Source organism: Lissotriton vulgaris, chromosome 1_1 (assembly GCF_964263255.1).
Source record: "Lissotriton vulgaris chromosome 1_1, aLisVul1.2, whole genome shotgun sequence".
Classification (NCBI taxonomy): Eukaryota; Metazoa; Chordata; class Amphibia; order Caudata; family Salamandridae; genus Lissotriton; species Lissotriton vulgaris.
The window spans coordinates 1,061,838,052-1,061,864,600 of record NC_141685.1 but is presented as its reverse complement, the minus strand read 5'-3'; the positions used below and the strand labels follow the sequence as shown (position 1 = coordinate 1,061,864,600).

The window sequence follows — 26,549 nt, the reverse complement described above, 5'->3', positions numbered from 1 at the left end:
TAACTGAGAACTCTGGACAGACCTTTTCCAAAAAGGCTCTAAAACGCAGTTTGTTAGAAAATACTACAAAGGGCAAAATCAACGGAACAACAGTATTCACTAAACTACGCAGGATAGAGCTGGAGACATGCTGGCCATTCTGTGTCCAGCAGGCTAGTAGTAGACAGACTGACCGCGCCTGGTTGTTCTTATTTGACGTTTGTTAAATGTTTCTCTGACGAGGCAGCACTAATTAGGGCAAGGTTGAATATCTTATGGTTAATATTTCCCCACAATAAGGTACCATTCTGTTTTTCGGTGTGTTTATGATACACAACATTTCATCTTGGGGTGTTCAGGCAGAGTTGTGAAAACAAAGCGCTCTGTTTCCAAACAGTGACTCAAACCCTCGTGGGATTTCTTTTTCTGTCAGGAAGTGAAACTTATTGTAAAGTCGGCAGCTGCCCAAGAAGCCACGTCCTACATGCTATGTTGATGTCTAGCACAACGTGCAGTGTGGTTGTGTCAAAACGGTCAGACAAGATGAAATGAGGGTTCAAACCCAGTAATAAGGGATAACTGAAGGCCTGTCTATCTCTTGACAGGGGCCAGTCGTGTTTCAACCCTCACAGACTTAAGTCCTATCTCTTGAGAGAGCCCAGTCTCTCTTTAACCCTCACAGACTGAAGTCCTATCTCTTGACAGAGGCCAGTTTCTCTTTAACCCTCACAGACTGAAGTCCTATCTCTTGACAGAGGCCAGTTTCTCTTTAATCCTCACAGACTGAAGTCCTATCTCTTGACAGAGGCCAGTTTCTCTTTAACCCTCACAGACTGAAGTCCTATCTCTTGACAGAGTCTAGTCTCTCTTTAACCCTCACAGACTGAAGCCCTATCTCTTGACAGAGTCTAGTCTCTCTTTAACCCTCACAGACTGAAGTCCTATCTCTTGACAGAGTCTAGTCTCTCTTTAACCCTCACAGACGGAAGTCCTATCTCTTGACAGAGGCCATTCTCGCTTAAACCCTCACATTAAGTCCTCTCCATCGGCAGAGGTCAGTTTGGTTTTAATCTTAACAAACTGATTTCCTATCAGGAGTCGGGTTTGCTCCGACGCTTCCTCGAGAGTCGTCTCTTTTCTGTCTCTCCCTCAGCCCACAGGGAGTCAGTTGTGTCTCTCGCACTCTCGTCTCTCTCAGGGTCCACCCTCCAGCGGCCCATGGCGGACTCTCTCGTTCTCCCCCGGGAGTCTCGGTCCCTCCCTCATCAACCTACACCAGTCTCACCCGCAGGGAGGCGGTTGTAGTTTTGTCTCTCTCTGAGAGCTGTTTCGGTCTCTCAGGGAGTGTACGCCTGTCTCCCCGCCGGCAGGCTCTCGTCTCCCGCGCGGTCTCTGCCTGTCTCCTCCCTCAGTCACGCCTGTCTCGCCCGCAGGGAGTATGCGAGGGGAAGTGCTCTGACCGCGCTCCGCTGACAGCACCAGAGGGAGGCGGCCAGCGCTCCCTCCGCGGCAGGCACCGGACCTCCCTGGGCTGACATGACGGGCTGACCTGCTCCCGAAGCGGACCGAGCCGAGCCATGATGAAGAAACACCTGAACCGCATGCGGCAGCTGGCCAATCACACCGCGGGCAGGTAGGAGCTGAGGGGGTTACTGCGCCTGCTGCGAAGATGTTTATGCATATATGCCACTGGACCTGATTTAGGCAGGAGACTCCCGATTTAATCATCAAACCCGGCTTTCTTTTAGCTCTCCCCAGCCTGAAATCGCCTTTGTTTCAACAGAAATCAATGTGGGAAAATACACGGCCCCGATTTTTGTTGTTGTTAAATATTCCACTTTCCTGTTGTAAAATGTTGGCATGCATGTTTACGTAACTTTCGTTTAGCAGGGCGCCCTCCCTGTACTCGTGGCTGAGGGGGTTAACGTGCCCGATGCAGAAATCTGTGTGAAACTTTCAAGTCACGTGGACCAGCGCTAGTAAGGTATTTGAGGGCACGGGGTTAATGTGCTGAAAGCAGAGCTCTGTGTATGGGGAGGTCACAAGTTTAAATATGTTTAGTCGGTATTTATTATGCTCGTTGACGTGGACCCTGGCTGCCTGGCACCGTTGTAACTCATACCTCAGTCTCACCTCGGCATACACAGGCTGGCCGGAGCTTATGGTGGCCTTGGCGTGAGAGTCCAGGCGAAGGGCAGCTATAGACAGTGTCTGATTAACCAAGCCAGAGATCAATGTGTAAATACAGAAAGGGCGGCCACAAATAAGACACCCTGCCAACTATTTATTTCTCTCGGAGGGCTGCCTAGGGCTCCTTGTCATGTGCTACTGCTGACCCAATCTTGTGTTTTTTAATTCCCCGACATTTTGTATTGACTGGCTTGTAGTTGCAAGCCTCCCTTTGTAATTGTGAGACTGCAAGTCCCAGAATGCAGAGTGGTGCTTGGTAAAAGTCAGACCTGGTTGATGATGTGGTTCACTTATCACCTTTCTATCTCATCTCTCCCACCTGACACTTTCCTTCTCCCACAAACTCTCTCTCCCCTTCTTTCTATCTTCTTCTCCCTCCGTCTTCCCCTCCCCATTAATTGATACTTTCTCTCTAACTGGATTTTCTCCCACCCGTCTCAGCCTCACTTTTTTCCCTATGGCCGCTTGCGTTTCCAATATACCCACTGTCATGATGAGTGTGACCAGGCCACCTGTTTCCTTTTTCTAGGACTTGTTTTTTTACTTTTCTTAATATGAGTGTAGCCAGCAAGTCCCAGCACGCGCTGTTGGCAAAACACCCGGATTCCTGAACCTTCCTATATTGGCTTAGATGTGTTGTACACCTGCCTCTCTTACTTCATAATGTGTGAGATCGAACCACCTGCCCCCTTCTCGCTTACAGCTTTGTCTCCACCATATCTCTAATCTACCGTCTTCACTTTTATTGGTCCGCTGTGCAGCTCGCTCCAAGCTTTCTTCCTCAGTCCGCTCTTTTCTCCCCTACTTCTTCCTGTGATTTCCCTTCGTTTGCTCTCCTTCTGTCTCACGGCTTGTTTTCTTCACTTTCTTGAGTCTCTTTTCTGCTCTCCCAACCTTCTCACTCCCACACATCTCTCTCACTGTGTCGCTCCCTCTCTCTCATATGGCTCGCCCACGTGCCTATCTCCGTCATAAACTTCTCCCACTTGCCGCCTCCAGCTATCTGTTTCACCTTTTCCCCACAACCCCCCTGCAGTGATGTCATGCAAAATGATGGGGCTATCTGCAGTGTGGTGAGCTCCCCCACCCGACTCGGGTATCTTGGAGAATTATTAGGCCCTACACTAAATTGTTTTAGGGACAGAAAGGTATGCACCCCCCTCCCCCCCCCCCCCCCCATGCGGGTGTTGTAGGTGTATACCTGTGCGGCCCCCTTTCTCTCACCTTTTAGTCTCGAAAAACTCACTCCCTCTCACTGTCCTACCTTTCTCGCCCACCTCCGTCTCTCAGACCTGCAGCTCGCTCTCTTTTCTATTTTCCTCTCACTACATCTCTACTTCTTTTGGGAAAGAGGGGGCTGCACAGACCATTAACACCAGGTTGTGTGAAAAAGGGCGCTTTATTGAAACAAGTGCATTTTACAACATAACCTTTTCCTTTGCCTTACAAAACTATAACCTCACTATACATCTTTAATCACCTACAATAAACTACCCCACCCCTAAATTAACCCTCCCCATAACAACTTCAAACCTGAATAACCTACTTGCATCAGAGCTGCTCAGATTTAAGTGGGACCTCTAAAATCCGTTCCCTTTTCATACCTCAACTACCCTTTGAACCTCATTGCACTTCCAACCTAACTTTGAACTTCCAATGTCATCCAGAACTTCCTACCCGTTCCCCTTCAGCCTGAACTGACAAACAATAAACTTCTTCAAATCATAGCAACTTCTCAGCCAACCGCTAGTGCACCAGGATCAAGCGACATCTGAATACATAGCTTCCCCTGTGGCTGGCACACAAAATGGAACCCCTATATCTGTTGGGCTACACACAAGCCCAAAACTTGTCCAAAACCCACCCAGGGGGCAGACCTCCCAGTGGTCGACTGCCCCCAAATCCTCAATTTCTCATATTAACTGGAGATAAGTGCGTAGCTTAGTCAGTGAGATTTAGGGGGTGTGAATCTCGTATTTCCCAATTAAACATGTGCGAAAAACCAACACAGGCATAGCAGACCCGATTCTGGGCCCTCAGACCCAACTACCAAGCCAAGTAAGCATTTATTTGAGGTGGCTCTCACACCCCAAACACCCCTCCTGAAGCTACGCCCGTGACTGGAGAACCACTCATACCCTTCACCTGCCTCTCGGTCTGCTTACTTGTATGTCTCCCCCCTCTTTCTCCTCTTCCTCTGAGTTCACTTTTACTTTCGTAGTCTGGAAATCTTCATTATACCCAAGTTGACTTCCTCTCTTCTTCTTTATGAACAAAGCTTTGCTCTTCTGTGTATAGATCCGCCCTTAAATTAGCCTCAGTTTCAGTATTAGTCAATGGGGAAAATAAATCCCCTATTGTTTTTTCACTATCTCCCTCTTTCTTGTTTCTAAATGTTGCCATGTATGATAACGCCACCTTAAATGGAGCCTGCCAATTAGAAGGCACTGCCCTGTTACAACATCCTGCCCATAAAAGAGGAACATGGATCACTCACTCCACCCTGAGGGGTGGGAGAGTCTAGTACTGTGATGAGGAAGAGTAGGATTCGGTGTAATGAAGATTACCAGTAGATAATCCGGGCATTAGCACTACATCCCCATGTTCAGTCTTCTTTATTCACTCTTTCTCGTCCCAAACGAGGCAGTTGCGAGCCAAAAAGTGAGCATATGGAACACACAAGTAGTGCGCAATTCAGTGAACAGATGTCAGTGCAGACTCCCAAAAACAGAATAGCTTAATCAGTCAAGAAGGGAGGTAAGCTAAACACAGCAGCCCCAAATGAATCCACAGACATCCAGTTTCAAGGGTGAAATAAGGTGTGCTGAGAAACCCATGTAGCTGCACTTCATATATCAATCCTGGAAACACCTTTGCATTCTGCCCACGAGGTTGCCATCCCTTCACAGAAGAGGGAAGGTGAACCCTTGAACTAGCATAAGCAGAGGCAACTGGGAAAGGAATCCATCCACTTGCAGCCAGCACAGTAGGCTTATTCGCTATATGTCCAAGACCAAAGACACAAACAGAGCATCCGTCTCACAGTATGGCTCAATGCGGACCAAATAAATTCTAACTGTCTGATCTACATTGAGTAAATTAAAAGGTGGATCAGCAGTTTCAAGCGCTAAAGTAAAATTAAATTTTTCAAATTTTTATTTGATTCAGTCCTCACAAGAGATCAACAAATACAGATACTTAAAATGATTATTCTTGGGGCATGAATACAACTATTGAATTATTAATTAAAATGATCAATTAGTACTATTTTATACGGTTACTAGAGAGGCTAAAATTATAAGATTTTAAAATAACATCAAAAAACGTTAAAAAAAATTAAACAAGAGATAACAGACCAATTCATTAGCGGGAGAGTTACACAGCATAATTAGATCTTAAGCTAACATGGCATTGTATCTTAACTGAATAGGCGATATAAACCGTCATCTAGCCTCTACCAATCTCGGGTTGGGGCAACTTATTAAAACATGATGCAGATCTTGTTGGCCGCCTTTGCATAGATCACATATGCCTTTAGAATTATTTGTGCCTTCCCACTTCGCTATAAGAGTTGCTAAAGGAAGAATACCCAATCATAAAAGGAGGATACAACGCTTTGCCCATGCTCTAATTGGAACTGTAAATAAGGCTGAGATGTTTTAAATACTAAGAGCCAACGTAGATAAATCAATGTTCTGAGAGAGGTTTAAATGGGGAAAAAGCTATATACTTAAAAGAAGTAGAGGCCTGTAACACTAGCCCTTTAGGGATTAGCCTCAAGTGTTGCTCCGAAGATAAGTCTAAAATCCCCCCCAATCATCTGGTAGATTTGTTTACCATCAACAACGCCACCTTTCAGTTCACAACTTTCGCAGGGGCCTCCACAAAAAATTCGAAAGAAGAGCGCATTGGAACCTTAAATAATGAAAAAGATCCAAGGAAAGAACAAGAGGGTACACCCTAGTGCAAGCCAGTTTAATCCCCCATAAAACATGAGAAGCATAGCCCTCAAAAGAGGGCAAAGCCTCCCAAGGCTCTTAAAATGTACAGATCAGTCAGATGGGCACAAAGAGGAGAGGTCGCCAGCCCTAACTCAAAACCAAGCCAAGTCAACCGTAAGCGGGACAGCTGGCTGAGGGACAGGACTGGCCACTGCTGTGCCAGAGAAGACAGAGGAAGCGCCCGCTCTTGCCTGACTGTCATCACTCTGAGTACAGACAACCAGGACGTGTGGGGCCAGGAGATGGGTACCAGAATAATCAAGGACCTGTTCCTCCTGATTTTGTTCAGAACCTAGAGCAGAAAAGAGATTTGGATAAAGGCAAACAATTTCCCCTGAAACGACTGAAAGGAAAGAGTGTGCATTCCTCAATCCCTCAGTTCATTCCCTTTATGCAAAAGACTGACTTTAGAGCATACTTTGGAGGAAACATGTCCATCCAAGACAAGCCCAAACTATCTATTGATTTCCTGAAAGACCTGAAGACTGAGAAAGACGTTCAGCGAGGATGGGGAGGCTTGGCTCAGGTAGCAGGCTTGAGCATTCTCTCCCCAGGCAAGTAAGAGGCTTGTAGAATGCAAGCGAGTCTCAGCCCATGTCAATAGGGTTTGCGGCAGGAGAGCCAAGAAGGAAGATTCTCCGTCTACCCTCTGGGTGATGTAAGATCTTGTAACATGGTTGACTGTCTTCACCACATGAGCCTTCCCCTTGATCTGCACGGGAAATGTTTGCAGGCCCACCCGAATAGCCTTTCAGTTCTCTCTAACTTGAAGATATCTTGGGCCCCTGAACAAACAACAGACCCTGACCACGCGGTAATGTTAACCAAGATACACACTGAGAGTGATTGTGCTCCAAGTACTTCTAAAATTGCGAAAGAGCATGCATTGTAACCCTCTATATTTATATTGTGTCAAAATATCGCAGAACAATGGTGGTATCTGTATTAATTTGAGCTCTGATGAAGTCGGAGGGATGTCTCCCAGAAACGACAAAGCACGTGTTGGCTAAAGGAAGGTCATCTGAAGAAAATAAACACAACCATTGAAGACAAGACAAATACATCTCTTTCTCTTATTACTAGTGCAAACTGTTTTTCAACTAAATTGGAACTGATTTGAATGGCGTGTGCTTCATACTATTATTCAAAACTACAGACTCGGAGCTGAGTCTAGTGTGTCCCTCCTCCTCCCCAACCCGAAAGACTGGCACAGCATCCTTTTTCATAAACGAAGGAAACAGGGATCAAAGCTTGATCCCTACACGAGACCGGCTTTCAATAACCACCACTGGTGAGAAAGAATGAAAGAATCAAAGAAGGAGGCAGAGTCACAGGGAGAGCATAATTCTTTGAAACCAGATCCTGAAGCCCCAAAATGTGCTGGTCTAGAGGCTTGAGATGACATCTGGCCTTGGGGTCCAGGAACAGGCAGGACCCTGTTCAGCCTCAGGAGCTGCTTCAGCCAAGTTCTGAGCTTGAGGTCCTGGCTGGTAGTAAAAAACCACCCCTCCGAGGTATCACAGTACTGATACAGTACTGATGAACTCCCTCTGACAGCAATTTGGCATGTTTGATTTCTTCATGCTTATTTACCTAATAGACTGGAGTACTCTGCACTCCATGTCTGTTTGTGCCAGAAACAGGGAAAAAGAATATGAATTGACAACTGATTGTCCAATTAAGATACACCTGCACCCCGCTCGGAAGCATGAGACCCACCAGAGGTTCCAAGACCTTTCCGAAGACTCACTGCCCTTCAATTCAGTTGAAGAAATGAGAGCAGGAAGTGTCTTGAGGGGATGACCACCCTTAGGAAATTATGAACTTCTGGGTGGAACGGCACTTCAAAATAGGCATCCATCAGAGCTACTGGTGTAAAAAAAAAAATCTGGTGGGCAACCAAGATTAATGTGTTAAAGAAAGAGTGCTGGTGCCCATGGCCCTGCTGAGAAGCCCGCTGCTGGTGAAACTGAATTTCGGTGCACCGAATTCCAAGGCTGCGTAACCCTAAATCCACCATAGGCCTCTCCAGTCCACTACCGGGCCGTTTGTCTCACTCTTGCACTTTCCAGCTTTCTCCCTTTGTGGTGTTTTTTCTGTCTTTCTCTTCCTCCGACTTTCTGCTTTGAATTTCTTTCCTTTTCTTCCTCTCGGGATATGGTCCGATGAGGAAAAATAAGTGCCAGTCCACAAAATGTCAGTGGCCTGCACAGCCGTCAACCAGCTCAAATTCAGCACTAGAGGGTCAACAGTAGTTATGATCTCCTTCAGAGATACCCACAGAAAAGAAAGATCCCAGATAGAGGTTCACTCTGATTAGGTTCATTATCATCCAGAATGTTCCGCTGGGGGTTCAAAATCAGATAGGTACAACCCCTGACCCTAGTACTTCCTTTGGTACAGATGTGGTTGCTGTTCTGCTCAAAATGGCCGCTGTACCCTTCTTTAAGGTGCGGCAGTTAGGCAGCACCTTCTAACGGGTAGGCTCCAGCTGTGATGAGGTTCTGTTGCTTTCATTCTGCCTGCTTTACCTCCTCATTTGTAAGGAGTTGGAAAATGTGATAAGGCAGTGTGGTGTAAGATGTGTCCTCCAAGCTGGTTGTCAGTTAATGAGTCATGAGTGATCCTTCCCGTGTTGCGAAAGATGTCGCCTCATTTTCACCTGAACATAGTTCGTATCATAGCCTTGCACTTAAATCATAGGGTGTGACCCATTATTGTGTCATTCTTTTCCTATGCTGACGTACCACTTCCATGACATCATCATATATAGGTTACATACCATACTCACCTGGTAAACACTAGAGATAGGTTTTCCACCACTAAAAGAGTATCGCATCCTAGGCCACATTAGCTCTGGTCTCAAGTCATCAAATTACACAAGAACAATTTGTGGTTCCTTGCGAAAACATCGACTGAAAAACCAAGCGTTGTAAAGAAATAAATAAAGACCTAAAATCGCACATACAGTTATACTGCCCTGCAAAAATCTGTACCTGTTTTATATAAAAAAAATCAACCAATTTCACCCACTTTTTTAAGAGTGGGTGAATTTACTATTTAATTCTAGTTCTGACATATATGGGGCATATGCTTTACTGTGGGTTTAGACGCAAGTCCCATTTTTATTTACAGAGCTATGTGTGTTTTTTTGAGTCTGCATTTTTGCAGTGTGTGCTTTTCAGTTTGTTGGCTTCTTGCCAGGTGGTTGGCAGTGGTGGCCAAACATTGTCTTCTGCATGCAGAATCTTGCATTAAGTGTCTTTTTCTCACACATCACAGACTAGGGAGCATGTGCTATCAGTAGTGAATGGCTTTTGGCAGTTTTTGCTATGGTTTGTTTGGCCGTCATCTGTTTTTTGCAAATTTCTGTGTAAACCCTGAAAAGTTAGATATTCTTTCAATATGTTCACTGTATCGTCCAAATTCAGTTCTTTATCTGCTGCCTTCCATTGTTGGAATAGTTTTAGCCCAAACGCTGCTAGTATTCGGTGTCCCACTAGCAATAATGGTCGATAGATCTTGTGCAACATTTTTTAATTTGCTAACTCCTAACAAAATTAGTTCTTTATTTTTTACTTTCCATTCAGTTACCATCCTATCTGAATTTCTTTTTACATTTTTATCCCTTACAGTTTTTGTGTTTTTACTTTATTATTTTTACTCTTATACATGTTTTTGATGTATGAGGACAAATGAAAACGTGTGTTCTGAAAAATTGAATTGTATGTCATAGATGTGAAGCAAATTTACTGTATTGAAAATATTATACCGGTCTACTTCTGACACCCTCAAGAGCCTGTGACAGAGATGCCTAGGATGAGGACAAGTGGGCACGATCCATGCCATATTTTCAGGATGTCCAAACTAAATTTACATACACTGATTCTATATGTCTATTCTTTTCTCCTTCACCAGCTAACCTGTCTACTTCGATGTACAGCACTCTGATACCCTGACAGGTCTTGTTCACGCTATATAAAACTTTTCAAATAAATAAAATAAATACATGTCGACACATACTGAGTGGTTATCCTGTTAATATGGCATTCACTAGTCTCTTTGGGATTTCGACTGGATACGCCTCTTCTGACACACTATGTGTTCTGTGATAGAATGGCCCGTATGGATCTATGTGAGAAGGATCTGAGGCAGATTTTCAAGATATCTACATAGTCTGAGTTTACATACAATTGACACAAATGGAACTCATTTGCTTAGTCTGTGGTTATTCACAAAATCTAGCACAGATCTGGTGCTAATGGACTAACTTTGAATGATTCTGTTGAATAGATGAATAATTTCTGTACATTGCATGTAACATTGGCTACTTCACAGAACTCTGTAGTCTAACCAGGGGTCAAATGTACCCTCTAATAAGCTCCCCGTTAATACGTAGGTTTTGAGTGATGTACCTACAGCCTCAGTTACACACCATACTTACCAGTTGAGATTAACATCCTGCATTAAAGCTCCCCTGTGATATTAACCTCTTTGCTGGCCAGTGGTTCTTCATTCACTTTAGTTAGGACAAAGTCTTCATCTGGGTTTGGCCAGTAGGACAATATTATTGTACCCTGGCATGGAGGCTCCAAATGCACAGCACATTTGCCATAAAGCAATTCGGAGAGAGAGAGGCATTCAGTGAGCGTGGTGTATATATGGCCCTCCTAAAATCATTCCACCTGGAATGTGGAGAACCACTTCCAAGCAGATCTGTCAATTTTCATATGTACCCCTACAATGCTGCCTGGTGGCTAATAGTTTCAGGTGTACAAGCAGACATGTGTTCTCCCCATCCAGTGCACGGGTAAAGTGTCGGGCTGTACGCAAAGCTGCATGAAGACCGAAGTATGGCCAATGGCAAAGAAAATTATGAGATTATACTTGTCAAAAAATGAGGAGCAAAACACATTTTTAACCACTTTGCTGCAAAATACTAAGTCTGGGCGGTGAAATCCGCTCCGCTTGGAGAATTTGCGGAGTTTTCCACACACAGCGTCATGTTGGCAAGCACGAGCGAGGAAAATCCTACTCCCGGCGAGGTTTTTCCTCATTTGCGCTCGTCAATGTCAAGATGGCGCGAGCGAGGGCAATCGACCTCCCAGCAAGATTTCAGAAAGACTGGCTGTCGGATTTCTCATGGGAGGGGCCGCGTATGCTCGCTACCGCTCGCGTTGAGAAACCGTCCATTCGCATTCAGAAAGCTATAGCTCGAGTAGAAAATCCACTCGAGCGCCAGAAAGGAAGCAGGGCCCACTTTGATGTGCATGGTGCCATTCGTGATAATTTCACAGCAGGGACAAACACCGGGCACTGAAAATGACCACAAACAATATTTTTTCTAACTCACTCCACCGCCTGCGGAGCTCCACGTAGCGCGGCAGAGTTTTTTTTGCACTTCACGAGGTTCCGCATAGCGGAAATCCACAAACTCTGCCCAGGCTTACAAAATACACATTTGTAAGCTGGAGAAAGTTTCTCAAATCCCCTTGTTCGGAGAAGGGCTTCTTTAGTAGAGGGAGCACTTGTGCCAATATGACAATATATGAAAAGCAAACAAACAGATACTGTTTGAGAATGGCGCACTGTTCACATGCCCCTGATGGGTGCACATGCTTGAAACATAATAGTGCTGATACACATTTACAGTCTACAAAGTAATAACCCAAAATATTATTTCAAATTCAAAGTTCATGAAACAGTTTTTGTATCCACAGTAAAGAAAATTCAGTTTCTTGAAGACGTCATCTTTTAATGACAATTTTCTTGCTTGATTTTTTTCTCTCTGCACATTACATCATGGACATATGTTCGTCACAGCATCATGTTCAGTCAATCCAAATGCATTTCGGTATTAAAATACCTTTGTCAGGGGAATACTGTAATTGAAACCAACAAAACCTGTAAATGTATTGCGACTTATATAGCGCACGTATCACCTGAAGGCATCAAGGCGCTTGCCTTGGGAACCCGTCCTGGCTTTTCCCTGTGAGATAACCCCTACTGGGCATCCCCAAGGTGAAAGCCTGGCATCCCGCAGCGGGTGGGCCACCGTAGTGGAGATTAAGCAAGCTATTGCCCAGAGTTGCAGCGTGGGACCCCATAATTAGAGTAGGCACCGAGGCGAGAATTATAGTCTGTGGACATTTTTGGGCTCAGGACCGCGTTGGGAATTGAACCCTGGTCCCGGGCCAGACCTCTCCATCAGGGTCTGCCGCTCTAATCAGTGAGCCACACTCCTCCACAACATAAATTATCTTAAACCTGGAATACGGGATATCCTTGACCAACCCCGTGTACATGCAGTCATAGTGTAATTTTGTCACAACAAGACCCAAGTCAAGAGAGTATATATGCACTTATCAAAGACAGAGAGAATATATGAAAAGCAACCACAAACTAAAAAAGAACCGAAAGATAGAGCAGGAAATGCAGTCAGCTCCAAAGGTTTTTGACTCAGAAGAAATGTAGGTTTAGTATTATCAGCAACAACACAAAACCATCTTGTAAAAAAAAAAAGTGTCCCTTTATCTAGGTAAGAATTATCCATTGCCACTAGGCAATGCAAAAACACAGGGGTATTCAAAGGGCGATTCTTAATTCTCTAGAGATGCTACAAACTTTATCAGCAAATACAATTTTCAATTTCATTTAACCGGAGTATAAATTATAATGATAAAAACGAGGGCTAGTGTTATATACAATGGTTCAGAATGATTCCATTGGTTCGACTCGGACTGGTGAGATTTGTGGAAGGAGGTTTCTACCTTGTACAGCAGCTGCTTGAGGTGAGCTATGATTTCAAAACCTGGCAGCAACACACTGAGGGATTGCTAAATGATCCCTGAGGCACTATGCATATTTGCTGCCTATAGTTAGTTGACCACTTAGTAATTTAATTTCTTTTTAACCTGCAGAATATGGAGTCCACTGTGAATCGTGGCCTTCTTGCTAATGTAAAATCACCAGGAGCTCATGTGGCAAACAGCATCCTCCTGACTATCAAGTCTTCCTTTGCACCAAACATTGTCACACTAGAATGTAGTGGTCAGACATTTTCAGACTAATCTCCCTAAGTCCATAGTTTTACGAACTTGCGGAATAGAGTGACCATCTCTTACAGGTTTCAAAGAGACTTCTGACTTCCCTGATAAGTTTCAGGCTTGGTAGATAAATGGAATCGTCTCTGGCTCAATGCTGGACCAGAATGCGGTGAGACGGTGGCATAGACTATGTGCTAATTTTATTAGCTCAAGTAGCTGAATTCCAATCCAGTGACCATGCACTCCACTGAGATCACCCTCAAGGCCAGGAATCGTGGCTGTTGCCAGGTCGCCTTTCTTTCTGCAAGCTGATAGTCCATCTTTTGAGGTGCTCTCCCAGGCCCAACCCATGAGATGTTTCACAAGAATGTCTCCTGCCTCTGTTCTTAATACAAATTGGAAACCCTTAGCAGACCTGATTCTCCCTTCCGTTTTGCTATGATATATTTAAAATATATTTTGGATGGACGGAGATCTGGATGTGACAACTGCTAAATTTGGTTTACCACAGTTGAATTGAAGGCATGCTCTGTAATCAAATTCTAAGTCAGAGATTGCTCTCCTCTTTTTACTTTGAACAGTAAACTGTGATCATCAGCCCTTAACTTATATATTTGTCTAGTGATATAGGTTCCCAACATTAGTGGAATTGTGCAGCACGTGCCACTACGGTTGCTGAAAATGTTATTTCCAGCTCGTCAGATTGAGAAGTGTGTCAACAATTTTGCCCCTTCCTAGATCATTCTAACTTGGTCAGGGTGTGTATTTCTTTGATGGTTTGAATGCCACAAATCTATCTGGACCTAAGGAATTGAAAAGGTGACCAGAAAACACATCCAGAATACTAATGCCCGGACACATCCTCATCTCCATCAGAGAGTTCAAGGTAACTGACTCTCCACTGACGCCTACTAACTTTAAGGCATCTTGTCGGGTACCGCTAGCCTACCAAGAGGTAGATCCAAGTTTTATTTTAGGCAAATATGGTCCTATCAGACGTTTTAACTTTGCACATCAGCGTTAGGGTCCTGATTTAGAGTTTGGCAGACAGGTTCCTCTGTCACAAACATGACTGATTTTCCGTCCGTTTCATTGCAAGTTCCATAGGATATAATGGGATTGTAATACAGCGGATGGTAAATCAGTCACATTTTTAAAGGAGTAAGTCGGTCCGTCAAAGTCTAAATCTGGCCTCAAGTCTGCATTCCATTTGTGACGCAAGTCAGAGTTGCGACATCCAACCGGTAAGAACAGCAGCAAGCGCAAGAGTGTTCAGCAAATACTTTTATTAACTAGCTGTCGGTACACACCGGCCCAAGACACAGACCCAATTCCAACAGCTTTTTCCCTAAAACTTCCATCCAATCAGGCGTTCACCTTCTATTCCCAGGCAAAAGACATTGCTCTACGTGCCCAACACCACACTGCTCCTTTACCTGTTTGGCCATGAAGTTGAAGCGGAAGCTACCTGAAAAGTTACGAGTTTTTGCTGATCAGTAGTGCTGTCAAAAAGCCACCAAGACAAGGTTGGGCCCTTGTCCACTTCCCTTTTTGGCACTGGTTTTAACTTCACTGCATCAGATCCAAAGATGCCCAAAGGGATAAAGTTGAACTTAAAAATAAGGTAACATGGCATTGATAGCACAGGACAAGCACCAGTAGGAATAATTGGATAAGGAACGTTTTGGAGGGGGAAAACATACTACATTTTTGTCAGTGGCAGAGATAGCCTGATCCAAGTAGATGGAAAACCCAACCAGTCCACTTATGCGGTCTTTGATAGCAAAGAGGAAACAACAAAAGCGTTATGGTCCACTTAGATATGCAGATGTAGTCCCTGGGTGACATCGCAGGTCCGCTGAGTTACTGCTGCTGTTGTAATTTCGATTTAGCAGTAGCATAGCTTGTTTTTTGACGTGCCCTAGTGCAAGGAAGGGAATGGACCCTCGGTCTGTTGTTTGAGTTATAAAATAAAGCAATTATCAGGGTCCTGAAGGCTTCTGAGCCACTGTGCCTTCTGAACCAATGGAAGCTATGCCACTGGACTTTGCTCATAACTCTCCATACAAGAAGAATATAGATTAATTTGGGACTTGGGAACGAGGCTGAAAGAATCAACTGTTCTGGTTGGTTGAATATTTACTAAACCCTAAAGTAATGCGGCCCCCTCTTCTCTTGCTCTGGCTAACCCTGAACCTCAGAAGTGCCCTCAAACCTGGCCGCCATGTTGACATTGCTGCACTGGCTCAGCCTTGTGCATCTTGCTCAAGACACACATCAGAACACTGCATACTCAACCTTATTCATCACTGTCACCCACCATGTCACCCTTTTTATTTATTTATTTTTTAAAGGCGCACACAATACAAAAAATGATAAAAGACGGAAATAGTCGAGTTTGAAGGACACAAGGGTGAAAGGCAGCAAATGAATACAATTTCCAATAGTCATTCAATAGTTGAGCATACTGCATTTACCTTCAAAGTTTATTAATATTTTATTCAGTGCACTAAATAATGACACATTTCCCCCCAGATTCGAATGAACTTCAGAGTTGATCCACGCACTTTATCTATCCGATATTAAGTTCATTAACCTGCTTAAATTCCCTCCACCATTCCTCAAATGTGGGGCAGCTTCTAGTTCCATTTCCTAGCAATTATCAACCTAGCACTAGTCATTGCATAAAGAAAACCCCAGTCTTCTGTCTTTGTACCCAACATGATTGAGTTAGGGGTGAGGATGATAAGGGATGGTTGTATAACTTAAATTATATTGATAATAGAGGTCCAAAATCCATTTAAACTGGGGCATATGATAAACATATATCTTGCATCTGCATCCTCGTGTACAATTATGTGTTTTATACCATTTGCTAAGTTGAGAGAGAGAGAGTGACAGAGAAATCAATACATACATATAGGCTTGGTAATTAGTTGCAGTGATAATTTTACAAAGAGGATTGAGAGTGTGGGCAAGCTCCTGGCTTGTGGTTGCCACTCCCAATATTTCCGATCATCTGTCAGCCCACTTCTCTAAGTCATCCGTCTGAAGCTGCATCAGTAGGCGTGTGTTGTTGCAATATTGAAGTGGTTCGGACATGAAAGCATCATTACATACTCATGTTGAGGCAGTGGGGGTGTCGGTTCAAAATCCTTCTTAAGCAAGAATGCTCCAAATTGTACATAATGAAAAAATGTATTGTGATGTAGTGAGAATTTAAGTCGTCTGTCTAAGAATGATTTGAGCCCACTGTTATTGAAGAGGTCTCCCAGGTAAACAACCCCAACACAGCTCATATTGTGAAGTACGGATATGTAAATGTTCAGGGTTATTCTGTGGCGGCTCCTCCGATAAGACAGAGGAGTCCCACCCCACTGCATTTTTTACAGTGGTAAAAGGAAAAATAAAATGATAACACACCATTATTATTGTTTTATTTTCCCTTTGTCATGCAGTTTCTGGGGCTTGGCTGGCGTCACAGCCAGAGAGGGAAAGCATGGTGGGCACTTAAGTGAGCATGCCGGTTTGGCCGGCCCTCTAGGGCCGGCCAAACAGTCCTGCACTGTTTGCATGTTCCCCACCAGTCCACAGTACACAGCCTGGTGAGGAACATGTACAGGATCCACGGCGCTCAGACCAATCTCAGTGCTGCATTGTAGTGTTGTGATTGTCTTAGGGGAGCCTGTACTTCCTGCTTCAGAGGACGACGCGAGGCAGCGGTCCGGCAGCAAGGTAAATCGCATTTTTATTTCTTTTTCAGTCCCCTCGCGTCACCCGTGCTACTCGGTGGCAGCCACCACTGGGGTTATTGCATACCATTGTATAAGTACAGAGGTTGGGTGTTTGTAAGTGTCATTTAATGTCCTTCCAAATCTTATTCAGATCTCTACATTTATCTAATTTTCTTGAAAAATTTGCAGCTGTGAATTTGCCTCCTTCATTGTGCATACTGTTTCCAGGAGATGTTATATACAACCAGTTAGCTGGCTCTCCAGAATACAAAAGTCTGATCCGATTGCTGAAGCTCCCCTAATGGTATAAACACCAATCCAAGAAAGCCCATTCCCCTTTAGTTAAGGGAAGCTTTAATGATTTAATAGATCTGTGTGCAATTTTCCCTTTCCACATAAATCTGGATATAATAGCATCCTGTTGCCTGTAATAGGTCTTATGTACTTATAAGGGTAGGGCACGTAAATATTAGAGAACTCATTTAGCTGACTAATGAAATTGGAGGTGCACCCATTTAGCCAGTGACACTTTAATCTGTTGTAATTAAGCAAGAGAGTTAAGCGCAAAACATTGGTTGAAAGCTGGTGCGATGACTATTCCTAGATATCAGTCCCTGGGCGTTACAAGTGCGTCGGTGGAAGTAGCTCCTCTGGCCAAAATAATCTCTGTTTTCTGAGCATTCGACTTACACTCAGAAGTTTTGACAAATTTACATGCCTCTTGTTCAACCACTTTTAAGGTTGGTGAATTCTTAAAAAACTAGGACATCATCAGCGTATACCAGGGGTCTCCAACTTTTTCTGTAGTAAGAGCTACTTATGTTCAATGAAAATCATCCCGGGCTACTAATAGTAATAGAATTTTAATACTGACCACATCAGACAAGTTTACATTTTTGTCTCAAATACAATCTTATCAATTTTTGTTTTACATTTTGTTATTCTACCAAACAAAAGCTTCCAATTTAGTAGGTCGAACTGCACACAGGAGCGCAAGTTATGGGTAGTTGGAGACCTACAAATAGCTCACGAGCTACTCGTTGTAGAAGCCTGGTGTATACCATAAGGGGAAAGACTGTCTGTATTTTAGGATTATTAGATATAGGCTGCTGCAAAATCCTAATGTATGGGTCCATATATAGGGCGTATAGTGCAGAGGCTAGAGGGCAGCCCTGTCTAGTGCCCGAATAATTGCAAAGAAGGCAGTAGAACCTTGCTGCATTTGTTCTTTTGCTCTGGGAGCTGGTATATCAATTGTATGAGAATGCCCCATGGAAAACACCATGATACCTGATCAAATGCTTTTTCAGCATCCAAAAGAAACATATTTAATGGTTCATGTAAGGTTTCTGCTCGGTCTATTAATGCCATAATGAAATTGGTATGAGTGGTGGTATCCCTGCTTGGGATGAATCTGTGCTTCTCTTTGGACACTAGCCTAGCAGTCACTTTGTTGATGCTATGCACCAGAGTCTTAGTAGGGATCACAGAATCTGTATTGAGCAAGGATATAGGGCTGTGCAAGCTGCATTCAAGCAGATCTTTATCTTTTTTTTCCTGCAAAATAGTAGTGGCCTTGTGCCAAGACATCAGCGGATATTTAGTAGCTTGAATTTCATGGATAATCTTTAGGAATAACGACAACGCTATATTGGCTATCCCTTTATACATTTCTGCTTGAATATTATTTGATCCTGGGGCTTTCCCCACAGGCAGACTGAGGGTAGTGGTAGCCACCTTCTCTAATGTATATTCTGCTTCGAGCATCTAATTATCCCTAAAGCCTAGTTTAGGAAGCTCACTTTTTTGTTTTTATATTTTAGTTGACCCTATTGTTGTAGTTCAAGCCCTCCTAGTAAAATGTGGAGGGATATTGCTTGGGTAATCACAGGTGTTTCGTTGTCGCATTGACTTAAACAAGATATTAGTTTGCCATATTTTTCTCCAATCTCACACGATTTGGCTTGATGTAGAAAAGCTTTTTTATTAAGTTTTAAGGTTACTATTGCGGTAATACGCCATAGTAGACCCAGTATTTTGAAGTATGTATCCTGGGCTCTATGGAAGTGAGCAGTAATTAATCTACAATGTTTCTGGATTCATCTATCTAGTTGTTTGCAAAGTAACATTTCCTCTTCCCTTTCTGCTTTCTGAATTTGCCATAAAACGGAGCATGTGATGCCGCTGATATACGCTTTAATTGTACCCAGATTATAGAAGGCTGAGCCAACCTCATGTTTATTTGGATACATTCCACGATCTACATCTGTAAATAATGTAATCATCATGTTCCAAGATATATTCAGGGAAACAAAATTTGATGTTAAATCTGAATTTATGGTATTCCACAGAAGTGAAAAAGCTGAATGATCACAGTATAAAAGGTGTTGAATTTCCTCTACAGATATTGGGATGAGCAGAGCACTAAATTAATGTCTTTATCACATTAATGATACTAGCTCTAATATTTTTTGCCACAAATAATAAAATAAAAAAACAGCGTTTGTGGTATCCATTGCTGGGTTTTAAATGCAATTAATGCCCCCATGATGATGAAAGGGATATTATTGAATAGATGCTTAGTTCTAGCATCATTATTGCTAAAACGTTGTGGCTTTTGTAGTGCGGCACATACTGATGCGCACTAACAAATCAATCATTATTAGCTTGCTCTGCTATTGTCTATCTGTCAACAGGGTCTGATTTGCTATTTAATATTTTAAGTGTATTTTTGTATAATATTATAGAGACCCTCTTTGCCCCAATGTGTGTGTGTGTGTGTGTATATATATATATATATATATATATATATATATATATATATATATATATATATATATATATATATATATGAGAAACTGGCTACCCCAAATAATCTCTGTGTGCTGCATCCTTAACTAGTTTTAGACAGTTCGTTGATCATAGCTTCTGATTTAGTAAGGTGTGTTGCTTGTAATCTAATACATCTGGCTTAAGTCTGTAGGCATCAGAGAACACTTGATTTTTTCCCCACTTTAGTTAATGCCATTCACATTTTACGACACCGTTTTAACCATTGTTGTTTCTATTCACGGTACCGCCAGTAATTGCTGCTCCTTTTTTCAAACTTTTATCCCTCGGCCTGCCTCTCTCTATCTCTCTCTCCTCCCTCTAAGCCCCAGCAGCCCTCGCGATGCAGGGGGGCCCAAACTCCAGGGGCCCCCAGCAAAAATGGGAGGTGATGGTCCGGGGAGCAGCCCCCGCCTCTCAAGTTTTGTTACGTCACTGCTTCCCTCCCCTCTGGGTCTCCTCCCATACTCTGGTTCAGCTCCACCAGATGATAGGTGTTCCATATTTTGCTTAGATGTCAAACTTGAAATCTGCACAACCCAAAAGAGTTAGACGTGGCCTCCTGAATACATCTGAAGATGTGTAAGGTTGACCCTCGGCATGCAAGATTTAACGTCTAATATCTAATTTCCTCCCCTCAATACATCATGCATGCGTCTTACATTTTTCAATAACACAGCAAAGGTAGTGGTGGTTTTGACAATCGCACCTCAAATTCCACAAAAGGTTTTTCAATTATCGTGATTATTTCTGCACACATTTGTGTTTTCATAAGTCAGGACACCTTAATCGGGTCAGGACTGGAAATCTCCCCTAAACAATATATATTTGGTACAAAATATTTGAGTGCCGATGTACAACCAGCCTTAGATGCGTCCTACATTTTACATTGGCATAGACAAAAGAAATCCTAGCTTAGCACTGCAAATCATATCATGCTTAATTACTGCTTATCACCCGAGAATTAGTGAGGCAGTAGAGGGTCTGTGAAAGTTATGAAGGTGCTTTGCCAGTTAATTCTAAGCGATATCCCACCAATCAAAGATACTAGGTTTGATAATACCATAAAGGTTGGTATCAGAGCTCTCATTTCTTTCAATCTGATAACGGTTTCCCAAGCGAAATCCTGAAAGATAGAGAATGAATAGCCCTACCTGGCTGTGAATCTCTTCCTGTCTCTAGTAATGCTGAGGACAAAGGGCCAGATGTACGACCATGGCATTTAGCAAATTGCGCTCAATCGCGAGTCGTAATTTGAGAGTCGCTAATTGCCATGTACAATAATGTCAGAGACACTGTTTGCGATTCCCAACGGGGTCGCAAATTGCAGGCCTCATCAATATTCATGAGGCACTCGCAATTTACGACCCCATTGGGAATGTCTGACCCTCCCAGGTATGGTGGCCTACTGGGCTCAGCAGACCTCCATGTCTGGGACAGCTTTTAAATAATGCGCTTTTAAAAACAAATGATGCCCGTTTTCCTTAAAGGAAAATGGTATGCGTTTAAAAAAGAAAAATGAAACGTTTTCTTTTTAATTTTTTAAGAGCAGGTAGTGGTCCCTGAGACCAGTGCCTGCCCCTAGAATATATTTTACCTTGCATTCACAAAGGGAAAGGGGCCCCCTGGGTATCCCTTCCCCGTTTGCAAGTGCTTTACCTCCCTGTTGAAGAGGGTGGTAAATTGTAAGTGTTTTGCGACCGCAATTGTGGTCGCAAAACATTCTTACATAGGCCTATGACTCACTACTAGGAAGGGATGCCCCCTTGGAACGCCCCTTCCAAATAGCGACTTGCAATTCCTATTTAGCGAGTCGCAAAACAAGCATTAGAAATGCAATAGGTCTCGCAGCATTAGAGTTAGTGCTTTTAGAATTGTTTATGGGTTTTTTTGTAAATCTTTAGCATGAGGTTGAGGGTGAGTGAGGGTGAGTGAGGGTGAGGGGTTGAGGGTGAGTGAGGGTGAGGCTGAGGGGTTGAGGGTGAGCGTGAGTGAGAGTGAGTGAGGGGTTGAGGGTGAGTGAGGGTGAGGGGTTGAGGGTGGGTGAGGGGTTGAGGGGTTGAGGGTGAGTGAGGGTGAGGGGTTGAGGGTGAGTGAGGGTGAGGGTGAGTGAGGGTGAGTGAGGGTGGGTGAGTGTGAGTGTGGGTGAGTGTGGGTGAGTGTGGGTGAGTGTGGGTGAGTGTGGGTGAGTGTGGGTGAGGGTGAGGGATTGAGGGTGAGGGGTTGAGGGTGAGGGGTTGAGGGTGAGTGAGGGTGAGGGGTTGAGGGTGAGTGAGGGTGAGGGGTTGAGGGTGAGTGAGGGTGAGGGGTTGAGGGTGAGGGATTGAGGGTGAGTATTATGATCAACAAGAAAATAACTCATCTACAGCTGCAACGCAAGGCACACTTGTGACAAAATAAGAACCGTAATAAACCACGCGCCTGGAATGGGTCTAAGCATTTAGTTATTGATTTATGTATGAGTACGTATGTATGTGGCATTTCTGCAGGACCAAAGACAGGGGTACAGTCAGTGGGCGATGGAGGCGGAAGCTGGGTGCTCAGAGCGGAAGTGAACTGTTACTGCACTGTGATGTAGTGTTCTTGAGAAGGGGTGTCTTCACCTCTTTCCTATTGGTGAGCATGTTTGGGAGGTGCTAATGGATGTGGGGTGTCGTCCCAGATCGTGAGTACATCGCCAGAGAAGGCCTGCCATCTTGATTTGTCTTTGAGGAACGTTATATGGCAGTGCAGTAACAATCCACTACCCAGCTACCTCTCCCATCACTCGTTGACGTAGATGCTTGTCTTTGACCCTGTACACCTCTCGACGTTTTTGACTATGGTCGTGCCTCACAGATACCAGATACATGCAGCAGCACGAAGCATGCTGGGACGTATAGTTTTACTTTCCCATTATAAGTACAGGCCCGCTACTGCCAGGAAGCTTGCTGGTTATGTATCAGTGGTATAATGTGCAGAAAAGGTGTGCTCCACTTGCAAAACTTGGTGAGGTTAAATTCTAAAGTAAGATGTTCGCCTCGAGGATGTACAAAGGCCCTGTTGTTTTGCACCTGGTGTTCACAGCAGGCCTTGTGCCTCACAGAAACCAGATACATGCAGCAGCACGAAGCATGCTGGGACGTATAGTTTTACTTTCCCATTATAAGTACAGGCCCGCTACTGCCAGCAAGCTTGCTGGTTATGTATCAGTGGTATAATGTGCAGAAAAGGTGTGCTCCACTTGCAAAACTTGGTGAGGTTAAATTCTAAAGTAAGATGTTCGCCTCGAGGATGTACAAAGGCCCTGTTGTTTTGCACCTGGTGTTCACAGCAGGCCTTGTTGGAAGTCACCCTGATGACATGGGGGCCAATTGGCAGCAATGGCGGACGACTGGTTTTCACTGGCCCTCTTTATACTGCAATAAATCATGAGTGGAAGCAGATTTCCGTTATTCCCCCATTCCGCCTCGGATCCGCGTATGCCTCATGCTTTTAATCTTTTAATTAGAAAAATGTCTGTCCCATTCTTCTCACAACGGGGCTGGACAGGAGCCGAGCGCTGCCCCCTCGGCCCCGTGAAGCAAGCCAGAGCGCAGTGACACAGTGGCGTTATGAAATCTGCTCGCCCTGTCAGCCTTGATCAAAGGCGCCCGGCTCCCTTCCTGTAAAGCCACGGCAGCCTTCCCGTCAAGAAGAAAGGTGAAATTTCCCGTGAAGTGAGTCAGTGTTTGGGAACGGACTGTGTACGGCTGATATGACAGGACAAGTGGTAACAAGAAAGGGTGGAGGGGGCAGGGGAGGAGGGGTCCGGGGAGTAGGGAAGGGCCAGAGGGACTTGATGGGAGTGGTGGGGGGAGGGGGAGGGTATAGAGAGGGAGAGGAGGAGAGACAGGACAGGGGCAAGCAGCAGAGACACGGCGGGTAAAATAAACAAATAACACGGCGGGCAGGGGAGGGGGCGGAGAGGGGAGAGGTGCGACACGGCAGGCAGGCAGGCAGGGGAGGAGAGTAGGAGGAGGAGGGGGGAGGAGAGTAGGGGAGGCACGGCCTAGCGGCAGGCAGGCAGGGGAGGAGAGGAGGAGGGGGGAGGAGAGTAGGGGAGGCACGGCCTAGCGGCCGTGCAATCAAGTAGTGAGGGGGCGGAGCTGGGGGAGGCTGTGAGAGAGAGTAGGCAAGGCAGGCGGCTGGGGGCATGTGCACGCGCATTTAAGCTCAATGCGCATGCGCATTGAGCTTAAATTTCTCGTGCACTGAAAGGAATCGCCACGATTCCTTGCAGTGTGGATAAAGAGCGGATAAGTGCCAATACTCTCGCCTTGCTCGATGCGCATGCGCATCGACAGGCTAGACCTAAAAACGGTGACACGCTAAATAGGGATTGTACATGGCCCTATTAGATTTTGTATGCGCAAACGGGTCGCAACCCCGTGTGTGCATGCAGAATAGGGTTGTACATCTGGCCCTCTGTCCTTAGTGTTTAAAGTCCTGAAAGTAGGCAATGATGGTGCCCAGCTTCCCTCCTGGCTTCGGGAGGCCTGCAATAACCCGGTGTGCTTGGGCAATGGAAAGTGATGAAAAGCAGCTGCCGCTAGTTTCTGTTTAATCACCCAGCACATTGCAGGAAAGTAAGTAAGAGACCCAGTCAATTATGTCCCTGTTAGATCCTTCGGTGCCTTCAGGTACCCCAACTATCTGTAAGTTAGACCTACAAGAACGTTTTTCTAAGTCTTCACATTTCCATGTGTGGGTTCTGACATGAATAGCTATTAGCTTCTGTTTATGCTGATAGTCTGCAGAGGTTTGTTCCAAACTTGAGATCTTGGCATTTGTGTCCTTATTCTTTTCCACAAATGTAGTTAATTGTTCTTTTATTGACAAAGCCTGCTGAGTCAGTCTTTCAGAGTTGGTAAACTGGGAAACTTGATTGGTTTTAATCTGACTAATCTCCTTTACGATAGTTTTGAACATTAGTTTAGTAGAAGTGGTGGTGGAGGAGCCCATAAAGTTTTCCTCCAATTCCTCTCTTCCAGAAGTATACTGACTTGTGTGATATAACTTGCCTTCTACCGATGGTTCCTTACTTTTGCAGCTTGCTCCTTCCAGAGACTGGTTGGAGGGTTCCAATATTGCGTATCAGTTTGGATGCTGAAAATTTGACGATGTACAGCAAACAACACGAGTAGCATAGCTAATTTGCTGATCTGAAATATTATTTCTCTTATTGCTCTTGCTGTTGCCTGAGGTGCTGGTGCTCTTGTCTCCTGTTGGGCTCTTTTTTTTCTAGGTGTTGCAGAGCTTGCTCCACATGGAGCTTGCTTAATTCTTTCCTGGTCAGTATTTTAGAGCTAGTTTCCTCGATTGGCTATTGCGATTCCTTGGATAAGGTAGGAGTAACGTGATCCTGTGCTGCAATTCCCCTTGTATGCAATTTCCCTTGGGTGGCGTTGGAAATATGCTTCTTTTTTTTGCTGGTACCATAGCACGGGGACACACTAGCCTAGTGTAACCATGCGCTTTACAAACTTGATTATTATTATTATTATTATTATTATTTGTAGTTAGAAATGCAGGATTGTGGGCCAGTTGTGTCTTCTGTGCTGCTGTACATTCCTGCATGTTATCAGGAGGCTGACCAGATTGATCTGGCTTCGCTGATTGCTCAGGGAAGAATCTTAGAGGGGGGTGGGCCGTTTTCACCACTGCTCCATCTTCCTCTAGTCTGGCCATCTCGGTCCGGCGCATTCTTTTGGCAAGTCTATCTGTCATGGTTAGTAATCTGGGCTGTTCCATCTTTATGTTGGGGGTACGGGGGCATACTTTGGAGATTCATGCTTGGAGAAGGCATTAGGGCTAAGGACGGAGCTATGGTCAGATTTGTAGGTACACTTGGGGATGTACTTGGCATAGGCAGTAGGTTTAGTACACTTGACACACTTCGTACAGTGAACTCAGTCTCACTAATTCTTAGCCCTGTGGAGGTAGGATCTAAATAATGTGTTTGAGGAGAGTAGGAAGGTTCTTCCGAACTTGTATTCAACTACTGATTATCACTTTGCAAGCAGACTGTTCCCTGCAGATTTTTATTCTTATATTCAGGGGAAGAAGTTGTGCTGCTATTTTTTTTAATGCCATTGGAGGTGTAGGATTGCTTCTAGTTTTGTTGCCTACCATGTCTTTTTAATACCTTGCTTGGTGAGCTCGCCTTTTGAACACTATTGATTCATCTAATATGATATTCATGTGCTATTGTTACCAAGATCCACACATAGTCATATGTTTTAAGGTATTATCAGTTTTCAGTTTCCCTAAGCATACAGTTTAGTTACTTGCCCCCTTAGAATGTGATGCTGATTGCAATTACACTAGAGAGTAAGCTAGGTGAAACTTCGTAATATAGAAAAAAACAAGTGATATATTTTGAAAAAAATATTTGAATTCAGCCTAGTTCATTTCAGACTGGATAGCTCACCCAAGAACACATGGAAAAATTAGGATAGTGTGGAAAAGGCTGCTTTAATGAAACAAGTGCACAAATGATAATACATAAACCTTGGCACTAAGCCATACAGTCTAAACATTGGACCTGTAGTCTCACTATACATATTAATAACTATGCATCCTTCTCCCTCCTCTCCTAAGTAACCCATATCAATGACCAAAAGCCTAATCACAACTCTCCTCCCTCACACTTCATGCATCCAACCACCGTGCATACACCACTGTTGCCCTTTGCTACATTCAAACTACCCCCCTGCATCCTCTTCAGGGTCTCAATATGACAAACGTTC

At 44.2% G+C, this 26,549-nt stretch overlaps 1 protein-coding gene across 1 annotated transcript in view; it reads left to right on the top strand.

Moving 5' to 3' along the window:
- Positions 1–1,389: 1,389 nt before the first annotated feature.
- SH3BP1 (SH3 domain binding protein 1) overlaps positions 1,390–26,549 on the top strand; it is a 259,744-nt gene continuing 234,584 nt past the window's right edge. Inside the window, exon 1 of the mRNA XM_086963028.1 lies at positions 1,390–1,612. Coding sequence (XP_086819154.1) covers positions 1,557–1,612 — 56 coding nt within the window. The 5' untranslated portion in view covers positions 1,390–1,556. The remainder of the gene's footprint in view (positions 1,613–26,549) is intronic.